Source organism: Tamandua tetradactyla, chromosome 22, assembly GCF_023851605.1.
Source record: "Tamandua tetradactyla isolate mTamTet1 chromosome 22, mTamTet1.pri, whole genome shotgun sequence".
NCBI classification, from domain to species: domain Eukaryota; kingdom Metazoa; phylum Chordata; class Mammalia; order Pilosa; family Myrmecophagidae; genus Tamandua; species Tamandua tetradactyla.
This window is the reverse complement of record NC_135348.1, coordinates 25,635,653-25,650,290: the sequence shown is the minus strand read 5'-3', so window position 1 is coordinate 25,650,290 and position 14,638 is coordinate 25,635,653. Positions and strand designations below refer to the sequence as shown.

At 37.4% G+C, this 14,638-nt stretch overlaps 1 protein-coding gene across 14 annotated transcripts in view; it reads right to left on the bottom strand.

Annotated features, from left to right (window-relative positions):
- The window catches only part of INPP4B (inositol polyphosphate-4-phosphatase type II B), a 934,219-nt gene that overhangs the window by 129,795 nt on the left and 789,786 nt on the right, over positions 1-14,638 (bottom strand). For all 14 annotated transcript variants that reach the window (XM_077139955.1, XM_077139941.1, XM_077139945.1 and 11 more), the window contains one exon: positions 13,701-13,904. In XM_077139955.1, coding sequence (XP_076996070.1) covers positions 13,701-13,904 — 204 coding nt within the window. The remainder of the gene's footprint in view (positions 1-13,700; positions 13,905-14,638) is intronic.

The window sequence follows — 14,638 nt, the reverse complement described above, 5'->3', positions numbered from 1 at the left end:
TCATCACTCTATAATCTCAACATGAAGTATGCTATTAATCACAAATAGCCATCACAAGCTTTTCCTAAAGGCAGCTCTTTCCATCATGGTAGTACAAGCACTTCCCTTCTAAGGGAAATTAAGATACCAATTACATCCACAGATTGCATCATCCTCTGCCTTTTGCCTGAGAAAATGAGGTGGTGGCACCTCCAAGCCAGGACAGCTAAGGAAGCTCACATCTTCCAGATGGAAATGCTGGTCAATATCTTGACATCATTCATATTGAAATTCAGTGAGAAGCTTACATTTCAAACCACAATAACAGACTTAATGGCCTCCATTCTGAATATGCTTTAATTATCACCACCAACTGTGTCTTTAAGGCTATAAAATTGAAAAATGAAGGAACTCTCCAGCTACTACTGGCAATAAAAACTGCTACTGAGGATAAGAGGGAGGGAGTTCCTCTCAATTTCACAGATTAGCTGTGTTCATGATATGCCTTCAACTCTCTTCTGTTGCCCATGTTTAAGAGAACCTTTATATTTTGACCAAAGTTCAAGTAGTATTGCATGCTGCCTTTCCCATGTGAAGAACGATAAGGGATGAATGAACTGCTCTTAATCATGTGTCTGAAGAACCTGAACATAAGTGCATTTACAAGCATAATAAGATATTCACACACACACACACACACACACACACACACACATAACATTCTTCTTCCTTTTCCAATACCTCAGGTTACAGAATTCCACTGGTAGAAAAAGAACATTTTCAAGCCAACAGAGAGCTTTATTGGCTTGAGGAACACTGAGAAGTGAGTTCATTATCCAAGGCCAATGACCATATAGAAAACAGCCATGTGGTGAAGAGCAGAAAAACATCTAAGTGGCTAAATGTTTAAGGGGGACAAGAGCACATTGAGGATCTTTGTTAGGGATGGGTGGATGAGCAGAATTTCTGATGTAATAGTAATATTCTATTCATGGATGTTGTTCTAGTTTGCTAGCTGCTGGAATGCAATATACCAGAAATGGAATGGCTTTTGAAAGGGAGAATTTAATGAGTTGCTAATTTATAGTTCTAAGGCCGAGAAAATGCCCCAATTAAAACAAGTCTATAGAACTGTCCAATCAAAGGCATCCAGGGAAAGATACCTTGGTTCAAGAAGGCCGATGAAGTTCAGGGTTTCTCTTTCAAGTGAGAAGGCATGTGGTGAACACACTCAGGGCTTCTCTCTCAGCTGGAAGGGCACATGGCAAACATGGTGTCATCATCTGCTAGTTTTCTCTCCTGGCTTCTGGTTTCATGAAGCTCCCCAGGAGGCGTTTTCCTTCTTCATCTCCAAAGGTCACTGGCTGGTGGACTCTGCTTCATGGTGCTGCGCTCTCTGAATCTCTCATTCTCCAAAATATTTCCTTTTTTATAGGACTCCAATAAACCAATCAAGACCCACCCAAATGAGTGGAGACATGTCGTCCCTTAATCCAGTTTAACAACCACTCTTGACTAAATCACATCATCCAGGGAGATGATCTCATTACAGTTTCAAACATTAGCATTGAATAGAGATTATTCTACCTTTATGAAATGGGATTTATATTAAAACATGGCTTTTCTTAGGGGGCATACTTCCTTTCAAACCAGCACAGATATCAAATATTTTATTGAAGGCACACTCAGCAGCAGATGAGGAGCATTCTCGTGCTACTCTTTGTGATTTTGGAGAGGAGACCACGCTTAGCTTGCAGTGAGAGAACTCAATGCCTGGTCTCCTGACTCTTCTTAGCACTGCATAAGCATGTCTATTATGTCATTTATAGAGTCATGGTTTACACCTCTGTCTCCAGTACAAGATTGTAATTGCTTTGAGAGCTATATCCTTAGTACACAGCACAGGGACTGGCACTCAACAGCTTTTGTTAGGAGAAAGGGAGGAAGGAAGGCAGAGAGGGAGGGAAGGAGGAAGAGAGGGTAAATTCATCCAGAGATGGATTTGGGCTAGTATTTATATTCACCTTTAGCTCATTTATTCCTTTAAAAAAACATCATATCAGTTAATATTAGCGACCCAGTTTGTAGAGATGAGGCGACCTCATGTAAAAGTAGTCAAAATAACATTCAATACCAAAATAGTATAACTGGGCTAGATATTCAGGAGTGCTGACTTCAAAGGCTTGACCCTTCCTGTGACGTCCCATAGAATTGTGGTACACAGTAGGAATCACTGTTGGTGGCATTACTAGAACTCCAGAGACAAGCTAGACAGAAGGAGGAAGTTAGGAGAGGGAACTAAGGAAGGTTCAGGGAGAGGCCTATGACAACACAGAGGGGCAAGATTAGGTTTCAGTTATCTGAGATTTAAAAATGAGTACAAGGGCAGGTCCTAGACTAGAAGATGATTCTACAGGTCAATTGCAAATATTCCTAAGTCTGCGATCAGGAATGTCATCCACTGAGGGATGGAACAATCACTAGGCTAGCTGCTCAATCATCCTGGGACTAAGGACATAAGTGGACAATACTAATAACAGAGCATGCCAGGATAAAGACCCCAAATCCGTTCATGTGACCAGGATAAAAAGGAGTAAGTGAGTTACATGGAAGAAATATAAAAATCCAATTCTTAGTAGATTAGGGTGTAAGCAACTCAAATATTTTGAAACTGAGATGCTAAAGATGGGTAAGCAATACTCCTGAAGATGCTAGTTGACCCTTGATCAAATAGCATCTTGAACACCTGAGTTCCTAAACCAGCCACTTTCATTACATCTCTCTGAAAACATGCATGAGGAAAATGACCAGTAAAAAAACATTCTTATTTTCTGAGGTTTTTCATCCATCAGGCCCATTCAACTGGAAGTTCTTTTTGCTTAGATTGTCGGCATGGGTGGAGCCTACTCCACTTTCTTCTCTACGAAAATCCAGCAATTAGTTACAGACAGCTCTCATAATGAGGAGAGGCTCTTAGTGAGAAGACAATGGAAATACAAGGATGTGGTTGCAGGCATGGAACACCCTGTGCCTACCCTTCTTAGGTCAGGGAAATGTGAACAACTGAGAGACCCTATTTACCTTACCAGCCACATGCGGAGGATGGGTAAAAAAAAAAAAAAAAAGGAACCACCTATCAAAAAAACAAATTCACAACTGGTCCTTCTTCACAGAAACAGTTATTTTCTTGCTTTCTCTCCTGCTATATGAATAACACTTAATGAAAACTTTTTTGGTTAAAGCCTGGCCCTTATTAAATGGACACTAATTGATATCCTTGAACTTAATGGATCCTTAACAACCCCACTTCTTGGAGGGGAAGAGGCTTTGGACATTTTATGGTCAATGAGGGCACCAAGTCAGCAGGAAACTCAAAGCAATATTTCTTCCATAATTCCATCCTGAGTCAGGTGCTAATCTTGGGCATTATTTATTTCCAGGGTAGGACCCAAGCTAATGCAAAAGTCAGAGTCCGTGCCAGTCAATGCAAAGCTTTACTAGGGACAGCACTGAGTAGCCAGTAAGATATTCGACCTGACACTGTGAGCCATGAGAGTAGGGAAGCTGGTGCTTAGTCAGCATGCCACACATTTATGCGCTTGGTAGCATCGTACCCTGACTGATTTGAATGAACAGTTAGTATTTTTAAAAAATCAGCAAGTCTTAGCTGACCAACCTTTCTAAGGCCACCTTTTGATCAGTAAGAGCATGAAGACAAAACCAGAATGGTATGGGGGTCCAAACAGTCAGGACAGATCTATTTTCCTGTGTAAAATTTCTCATTGTCATTGCCATTACCAATTTCGGAAGACTTGGATTAGAATCAGTCAGTGAGTCCAATACTGTCATAAAAAGAAGCTTCAGTTTATCATTTTATCAATTGAAAGCAGTTCTCACTAGCCTGGCTGAGTTCCTCATCACTGTGAGTCTCTGGTCCTCCCATAGCTTGATAGCTCTCCTTCCTGAATCCTAACTTTCCTCAGGCTTCCTGGTGAAAGGAGTGGTTCTTCACATACTCTGCAACCCAAACCGACACGTTCATGGTTCCAGTTATATAACACCTGCACACATGTACACACTCACATGTCAGGCCCACTAAAAATAGCCAGGCATGTGATATCCATCAGAGCTAAGTGAGATTGACCAACCTGTGCTTCCCAGGGGCCCTCCTGCTTTAACTTCACCAACTCACCCATGAAAATATCCCCGACACTCATTTTCCAATAATTATATTCAATTTAAAGAATCGCCTAGTCCTGCAATTTGCCAAAGGCATACAAATGGACTCAGATTCTCAGACACTGCTTCTTTAGTATTGACCTCTTATCCCCTTGGTTTGGATCTTGCCCAGACCTATATATTAGTTATAACACAATCAGGTCTGCTCATAGTGCTACATTCATCTTCATTGACCACTGTGCTCATTTCATCACTCCTCTAATCAAAAGCAGACTTAGTACTACAGCAAGTATAAATTCTTCTCTGATACTGAAAGCACCTTCATAGTCAGGCCCATCTAGATAATTTTCCTTATTTCTCATTAGTTTTTCAAATGAAAGCTTCATCCAGGTCAGTCTTCTTGATATCTTAAAAACATGCTGTTAATTAGCTCAAAAAATATTTACTGCATGTCGATCACATGCCTGCTTAGTGCCAAGCAACCAAGATATGAAGGAAATCTTGGAGGAAGTGATATTTTTATCTTGACACATGCTGCATTTTATTCCTAAACCTCACCCTGCCAGTCTCAGCCTCTCCAAAAATGGTTCAAACTACTTCCTTTGCTTAACATATTTTTTATTTTTAATTGATAGTGGGTTCCATGAGGGAAATGACTATTATTTATTCATCCTCCTATTCTTGCATCCTAATACACACTAGGTGTTAGAAAGGGAGAGAAAAATATATGGCCCATAGAAAGGAGAGAGGGAGGAAGGAAGAGCAGGAGAAAGGAGGGGGTGGAATAAGGTTGATTCTCTTCTGTACTCTTCCGTATTGTACCTCCATACAATTCCTCTCTCTGAATCTTTTCAATCTCTTTGAAATTGTATCATACAACCTATACTCTGGGAATATCTTTCAATATGTCTGCTTGTTTCGTGAGTTCTAGTCATCTGTCTTGAACTAGATGATAAGGCTATTGGAGTCAGATTCCATATTTTATACTTAATTTATTTTTCCCCAAGTGGCTAAAACATTACTAAACACTCTTTGTGCAGTCAACATCTGCTGACTGACTTGTTGATTTGCTATTTAGGCGTCAAAAGAAATTATGATACCACTATTAGAAGTAACAATTACAGGTCTCTTCAAATTGAAGTTAGAACCAAGCTCATATTCTGAGTGGTTGAGTTCACTCCAATAAATGCTACATCATGCTAAATGAATGTATTAGATAAAGCATTTGCTTAATAACCAGCAGAAAAATCTCACTGATTGATTCAAGCTTTTAATTTGAAATTGGCTGACAGCATTTTATATATATACCATTACATAGTTGCACAACTGGTTGAACTATATGACAGTAGTAGCAGTTAGTGGACTGCATACAACCATTTTCAAGGATTCATAAGTTTTTCTTTTTTTTCTTTTCTTTTTTGCAGGGGCAGGCACTGGGAATCGAACCCGGGTCTCCGGCATGGCAGGCAAGAATTCTGCTGCTGAGCCATCATTGCACTGACCAGGATGGATTTTTTTTAACTGAGTGTATCCTGAAATGTCAAGTCAATAGTCTGCCTGTAATTGTCTCAGCACTTTCTTTAACTCTTCACTAAATAGTGGAGTTTCAAAAATTTCTACTAGGAAATAATGTCTCATTATTCACAATAGAATGTATTAAAGTTGGAGGATACCATTTGAATGTAATCTCCAACTTCTAAAGTGCATTGTACGCAGTTCATACATATACATACATAGGCATGCACATACATACATGGGCACATACATAGGCACATTCAAAATATCAATGCCTGGTTCAATGTCATTGAAGAGTCAGGAGAGTATCTGTGGGAGATGATAGTATCCCAATTCAACATCACAGGGAAATCATTGTTACACTAATAAACAAAAACAAAATGTCTCAGTTAAAAACACTGGTTTGAGTTAGAGGATGAACTACTGATTTAGCAAATTCATCCATAAACTTATTCCCACAGTGACTCTGAAAAATATTTTGAATATGCATATATGTGTTAGGAGCTTTAAAGCAAGGGAGAAAAGGTGAAAGTAGTAAATGCATGTGGGAAAATCTAGAAGATGGCAGGATTTCATGAATATGCATGTACATAAAAATCTCATTTGGGGTTCCTTTTCTTTCATATTACATTTATGCATTTTAATGGTCAGTCTTGAACTTTGCTTAATCACCTTTTGTGCACTTTAATACCAAATATTCAAAGCACAATTCTCCTGGGTAAAATGGGCTGGAGAAGTTCGGGAATGTTCCCCATCCATCAAGAAAACAGACGCTAGAAAGCTTTCGGTCAATGCATAAGGAACCAATGGGCCTAATTCTCCATCTTTGCCTGCTCTTTCTGTTGGGGAGAGGAAAGTTTTTGAATGTACCTCTATATTATACAATTAGCAAAACTAGACAATTTTATTATGTGCGGAGATGAAAATGAAAAATTTGGTACTACGTGAAAATAGTTGCTTCCAATTCATATTTTCCGGGAAACATCAAAAGAAATTATTTCTGTGTAACTAGGACACAAATCTCCCCCTTTATAATATGCCCATGAATAATCAAATCAAGTTAAAATGACCACCACTGGACTTCTGGAGGCTTCTGGAGGCCTTAACTTATTATATTCAGAGCTTTGGTCATCTCTAATATTCTGCATCCAATTTGAATTTTACCAGTTTCAATGTTTGAAAATATTGTGATGATTGAATAGTCACCTAAGAATTGATTATGTTGATTAAAATACTATCTAAGGAAAGGGGACATAAGTGAGTAATTTTGACTAGAAAAGAGAAAACAAAATCTTCACTTCATAAGATAGTGAAGGGGAAAGCACGGGAAATAGTGCAGAATTAATTAAATTTAAAAATTCTATGCTTCTATATAATAAAGCAAGGAATAACAAGTTGAGGTCAAATTGCAAAGTCACTAATTTATTCAGCAAATGCATATTGACTACCTCCTATGTATGGATGCTCTACTAAACAGTGAACGTGACATTTTCTTTGTCCTTTAGGAACTTATAGAGTTCATGAATACATGCAAGAAACAGACATATAAACCATTAATTTTAACTCGGTGTCCACCGAGCTGTGTGTTCATGAAAGGAAGTAGAATGCTGAAGTTGAATCTATCTTTTAGTACTATACAAATATACCAGAGTAAACTATAGGAATATGAGAAAAAAATGTTTAATATAATCTGGAGGGTAGTAGACTCACAAAAGGAAGTTACATGTCACTTTTGTCTTGTAGCAGGGGTTAGCAAGCTTTTTCTGTAATGGGCCATATAGTAATTATTTTAGGCTTTGTAAGCCATACAGTCTCTGTTTCAATGACTGAATTCTTCCTTTATAGAACAAAAGCAGTCTTTGATAATATACAAATGAAGGAGCATGGTTGTGTTCAATAAAACTTCATTTATACACAAAGTTGAATTTCTCATAATTTTTACATGATGAATTATTTTTCTTTTGGTCTTTTTAACCATTTCAATACATGAAAACCATTCGTAGCTTACAGGCTGTATAAGAAGAGGGGTGGTTTGGATTTGATCTGGGGCTGTGGTTTGCTGATGCCTGTCTTACTGTATCAGTAAGTATTTGCCAGATGTGCGAGGAATTGAGATTAACTCATGTTGTATACTGTAAACCTGAGAGGATGGAAATAAGTCGTTGAAAAAATAAAACAAGAAATAATGGATGTGTGGGGGAAAAAGCCAGGAGGAAAAGAGAGGAGATCAATGATTGAAGAAGAAGAATCTATTGGGCTTGGTGATGAGAGGATGAATCAATAGGATGCCTTAGAGGAGGAAATGTGTGTTGGGCCACTAGACAAATATTTGAAGGTGGAAATGAATTGTAAATTTATAAAGATATTAAGAACAGACAATATTGGAACATTCTTTCACGTAAACTTCGAAGAACATATCAGGGTTTGCTGGGTTTGTTTTCTTTTTTAAAGATATAATGTTTCACTGAAGCAGAAGTGATAAACTAGATAACCTCTGAAGATTCTGTCTAACCCTATCCTTGGGTAACTATTCAAAAGGTCTTTGCTTTCCACACACACACACACACACACACACACACACACACACACACACACAGTGTACATAAATCTTTCTACATGTAACTTACAAATATGAAAGAAAAATGGCCATATTTTAGGGGTCTTATTATTCATTTATGTAACTAAGTTATAAGGTGTTGCTTTGGAAAAGTTAAATGTCCAGCAGCCTATGAGAATTAATTAGCACCAAAGAATGAGAATGATTTATTTCTTTCTTTCGAAGAAGATGAGATCAGTGGTTTTACATAGCATGATCCTAGCCAGTTAGAGAATTGAACAACATTTCTTTTGAATGCCAATTTGCATATATATACCTCTCTGTTATGCATGGCACAAACCTCCCAACCTCTAAAATGTAGGATCTAAAATGGAGGCAAAATCTGGCAAAGAGAAGTTGAGAATTCAGATCACTTTACCATTTGCCTGTGTATGTACCTGATGACACATGCTTTGTCCTCAACAGTTAGCAATGTTTGCAACTCTTTATGCCCATTGCTACCAATTATGAACATATAAATACCTCTATCAATATTCCCATAAAGTTTAAGCATTTATATTAGACATAATTAGATAGAGATGTAGTACAAAATCAATTATGTGAGATTGGTAAAAATAAATATGAGAAAGTGGTCATGCAAACCTTATTTCAAAATGCAATTTTTGGTATTGAGGTACGGATAAAAGTAATATTCTTCTAGGTTATAAATGAACTACTAACAGGATGCCTGATATAAATATTACCATGAAAGTGCTATACTTTCTAAATCTTATGTAATTAATGTAAAATAATTACAGATTGATGCAGATCACTCATTGCATTTATGGGGCATAAATACATTTTACCATAATAAAGAACAGCAAATGTTTTCTTAACTTAAGAATAGAAACTAAAATTGAAAGTTTGATTTATGTTAGCAAAATGAGGAAGGGAATTAATTGGATAATTCATACATTGAAATGTTGCCTGAAATAGAAATTCAGTTCAATTTAAAAATGGGTTTGGAACATGGTTAAATAATCAGAAAAGTTTTCCTAGTTCTGCATTTTGCTGGAATGGATCAGAATTTAAAGGATCAGAAATTTCTCTTTTCTTTAAATGACTTTTTGAATAGGAGTAGGCAGATTTAGCCCAAATCCATCAGTACAGTAATGCTGAAATTAAACCACAGTGTTCTAGTGAATAATATAATTGCTGGAATCCACAAAACTGGGTCGACTTAATAGTTTGTTTTGGATTATATGCTTTCATATTTTGGACAAACTAATCTTGGAATCCCAGCTGCTGGAAGCATCTGCTGTAGAGATGAAGAGAATGAAAAGCAATATGTCATCTTTACCAGCTAAAAGCGAAGAATACTATAGTAGCTTATTTCTTGGCACAGATTGTCAAAAAAAATCTGAAATATTCTTTTGGGGTTTAACTTGGGGTTTACTAACTTTTCAGGAGAACAAACCTTAGAAGCATTCCCTCATTTAAAAAGTAAAATTCAGCAAATAAGAGGCATTTTATGATAAGAAATCACTTTCATTTCAATCTCTACCGTTTTGAGTAGGTAATTATGATATGTCCTCAATTTTGACAACAAAACAGGCTGAAAGAGAAAGAACAGTTTCACACTGATTTAGAATTAACAGGGATTCTCTCTCCTGACTTCAAAAAGAAAGGCAGTTACATGCATCACCAGAGTGGGACTAGGGAGTAATCTACTAATAAATTTTCCAAATACTTATTATAAGACACCAAATACAGTTGTTGAAGTTAGTTGATTGCTAAAATTACAATCACTATCAGAAATTAAGTAAAATGGGTTTTTTAAAATGGAGCTACTCATCTTAGGCAACGACTCAGTCAACCTAAAGTGATCAAGGATTATTTTCAAATCCTATCTCAGAAATCCAATTAAATTAGTTTAAAACGTTGAATTATTTCAGGAAGTTGAATAGACTTGTAATCAGTACTGAAACTTTTCTAACAACTAATTAACTAAGAAAAGCAGTTCAAAAACTTACGTTTCCAATTCATTTAATAGCAGAGTCTCCAAAGGCATTTTTAATTAGCTACGGTTTCCTTGGATTTGCTCAATTTTCAAGATTAGATAAAGCTTTGATAATAGTGTTACCATGTTATGATCCTGGTGAAAGTTCTTAAAATTATATTTAATGTTTAATTTTTTTCATAAGGGATTTTCATCCCTTGACCAAGATATTCTTAATAGAAAGCAGGTGCTAAAGAAAAATTTTCACAAATGTTGCATAAAACCAAACTTGGTTCTTGTTTGCAAATAAAATAAAATTATATTAGGAGGAGAGAGTTAGAGGTAACTGTTTTGAGTAGGAAGGGTTTTCCTTGGAGTTGTAATAATTTAGACCAAGCATTTATTATTTCTAGAAACAATGGGTTCCCAAGGAGACTATCAGAAATTATCTCAAAGGAGATGCTGAAAGAGATGCTGACCTTCATAATCGGCCTACTCTTTTGGCATTTTTAAAGAAAACCCCCAAAATAACATGGGTTATCAAAAAGGTGCCACTCTATCAACTGGAAAATAATCAAGTAGATTTTTTTCTGGTGTGGAAATCGCCAAAGCATTCCCAAAAGAATGATCAAGGGTGTGCCAACAACCATGTAGACTGATGCTGCAGCCTTGACTGGTCCTTCCCAAGATGGAATTCTTCCCAGCATCATCCAATGTCACCAGGAGACTCCTCTACCCATTTTCCTCAGTGCCTATTTGAAGCCTCGCCACAGTCTTTTCAGCCCCTCCTTTCCACCCTCTCTTAGGACAAGACCCTTTTCTATGGGTAAAGTCATTTCTTGGGAACTAGCTCCACTCAATGTGCAGCCCCACCCACCCTCTCAGAAGTCAAGTCCACCTTTACATCTTTCCCTGCAGTCTAGTAGAAAACGAGCACTTCTGTCTAGGACTCTCCTTCAACATGTGTATGAGACTTGATTTGCTTCCTTCTTGTAAGAGGACATGCCCCATTAGTTATCATCTCTGTTGCTTTTCAACTGGCTGCTCCCCTAGGATACATAAACATGCTTAATTGTTACCACTTTTCAAGCAAAACAAATAAACAAGAAATAATAATTCCACACATCAAACACTCTCTCCCTAAGTAACCTAGTGTGTTACTGTCCAAATGACCACTTCCTCTTCTTTTTGGACTGCTTAACTTGGACTACTACCATTGAAAACTCAAGAATTACTTCTGTAAGCTTCACTGAGGCCATCAGTCTTCTTCTGTAGCCTGTGCACACCTCCAAGGCAGCATTTCTAACATTGCACTGTAATTGCCATTGGTCTGAATAGGCTGTGGAGTCACTGAAGAACTGGGCTGTTTACCTCTCTATGCCCAGCAACTCAGCCCATGTACCAGGCACAACAGTTGATAGGTAACACCAATTAAACTGAATGCTTCACTCTATGCATCTTCAACTAAGGATACATTTCCCACAGTCTTCTTTCTCATTCTATCATAGGAAGGTTTAAAGATCTCATAAGAATTTGTGAGTTGAAGTTGTATTAGCAGAGGCCATCTCCCATACTCTTTGTCTCTCCAAAATCTTACCCCAACATGTTCTAACTACTGGCTAATCTATGTTCATCCACCTCTAGACTCTGAATTCCAAGAAGCAAGGATCTAATCTCACTTAAATTTTGCATTTGGAGCACCTACGACATAAATATCTCAGTAAATATCTAAATAAACAAATAGACAGGGATGGAGGGAGAGGGACAACTTTGAGGGGGAGAAAGAGGTGACGTATGGGGAAGGGTTTCTATAACACAATGAGGTAAAAATGATGAATATAAGACAGTGAATTCTAAAATTTTCACTTACTATAATATATAAATGGTAATAATTTATCAAAAAGTGATCACTGTATGTTTAATTAAATGAAATGTAACTTTTTTCCTATATCTACCCCCAAACTCTTTAAAATCTACAATCCACATTTTATGATATATCAGGGTCCCCTGCTTATCTCAAGGGGCATTATTGATGTACATAAGATTACACAAATTACATTTATTAAAAAAATATATAGGGCGGTGCAATGGTGACTCAGCAGGCAGAATTCTTGCCTGCCATGCCAGAGACTCAGGCTCAATTCTCAGTGCTTGCCTATGCAAAAAAAAAAAAAAAAGATCTATATAACAATAATACTAAAGTAAAACAATGCTTTTGCTTAGGCCTTTACAGGTAATGGAGCGTCATCACATGGGTAAATCATTTATCTCATGATGACTCCAAGAGCTAAGCAGAACAGGTGCTGTTATTTTCATTTTCCAGGTGAGAGAAATGAACGTCAGAGAGGCTAAGAGGTGTGCATGCCTTAGAGCCGTGAATAAATTGAGAAAGAAGTTAAAGGTAAAAGGGAGAAATATAAGACTTGCTCTTTTGAAAACGCTTCAGGGAATGCAGTCTTAATCAGCAACAAGAAACACTTATTCAGCATTTATCTCTAGGAGCTCAGGTCTGTCTTTCCTGACTTGGAAATTTTACCAAAAGAAAAAGCAGGCATCACTTCACGGTCCCTGAAGCAGCGATTTTTTATAGAGACCTGGGACGTTCAAATAATTTACTCTCTGATCATTTCAAATTAGAGGTGGCAAGAACTGGACTTATTAGCTAAGTGTTGAACATCCAGTACATTAGCATGCTGTTTTTTGGTTATACCTACCGACAACAGAATGAAGGGCTTCCTTTGGGGGTGGCTGATGTGCACATGCTTTGGAGGGTTCTTGGGTAATTAATATGCGTGGATTCGGTTTTAACACACTGCTCCCCCTCCACCTTCATGGTTCCCCCTTCTTATTCTGCCAAACTAGAGTTCCTATAACCATGTTTGCTTCTTTTTTTTTTGTTTAGTTGTCTCTACTAGCTATTTTTTTTCAGATGCTTTTATGTGGCCATCCTCCTGCAAATTTCTGAGTACCTGGAACAAGATCTTTTACTTGATCATACAACCATGAACAAGAGGGATTTTAAGAGATTTAAATGATTATTTTTTTAAGTGCACCGAGAAATAAAACCCTAGAAGAGAATACGCAGCAGTGAAAATATTTGTTTCATACAAGTAGTGGTATTATGGATATTTTTAATCCTTTTTTTTTTTTTTTACAAAATCACAATGTTAGTGCTTTATATTTTCTTGGTAATAAATAAGGAAAAGTACTACAGGGTCTTACAATTATGATGCTTCTGCTTTGATGATAGATTCTTGGTTTTACATATGATTTGTTTGATAGCAAAGAAATCTTCCTATCAAATAAATGTAATTGGGAATACAACTTCCAATTGTAATGTGCCCCTCAGGAAAAATGTAGTCTACTTAGCCACAATCAGCCCTATGACTGTTTTCCAAGTTACGATCTGATGACAAGCAGAGATTTCTTAGTATTCTTGCCATGTTTTTCAGGGCACAATTTTGGGAGGCTAGTGCCATGCACAAGACTTACCCACTCTTCTTCATCATAGTCCGAATGATGCGGGATGGAGTCCTGCCTTCTTATAGGTGGGGGTGGGTCCTGGGGACAGCTTTCCTCTGTGTTGCTTTTTGGAGAGGGTGTTGTTTTAGGGACACCACCTGGCCTGGCAGTATAGAGTGCTAAGAGAGCACTCCTGACAAGCTGATCCTTGAAGGTGTGTACAAAAAGCTCTGTCTGGAACGAAACCAAGAAGGATTAGAAATGGTAAGCATTGCAGCATAGAGCTATAACAAGGTCATTTGCAGATTTGTTGGTCCTTTAGTGGTATGTATGGTAGAAGAGGCACACACAGGAGGGAGAAATAACTTTTCATACCAATCAGTGGAAAATAGTTTGGTTTGGGGATGCTGCCAAGCCCTTGAATCATTTTGTTCCAAAAGTTAATGCTGAGGTTCTGTGTGCAATATAATCATCATCTGTCTCCTTGCCTGCCCCTCACTCCCCACACACTTTTAGCTCCAAGTCCTGTCTTTGAAGATGAATTTCACAAGGGATAATAGTTTCAACAACATCTACCTGGCACACCTTTCCAAGTAATTCCAAACACACCTTAAAAGCAAATGCAATCAGATTATTGTGTATATTTTAAATTTTAAACACATTTGAGGGTTAAAGAAACAAAGGCATAACTTAAAAAAAAAAAAGCAGGAGACTTTTCTTTTTAGCATCATGGACAGATCTTGAGAAAAGAAATGAAATAGGCAGGTGTCCATGTGAAAACATTTGGCTTTTATTCCTTATTATCACTCCCTAAACTGTTTCAGAGCTGCTCAGTGTTAACAAGGTTACTGTGAAATGTGGCATGGTAGATTTTACAAGCTGGTGGTAAATACTAGTAAGTACTACAGTAATGACTGGCTTCTCAACAATAAAGAACTTTACAGCTGTACTTTGCCATTTCCTGATGA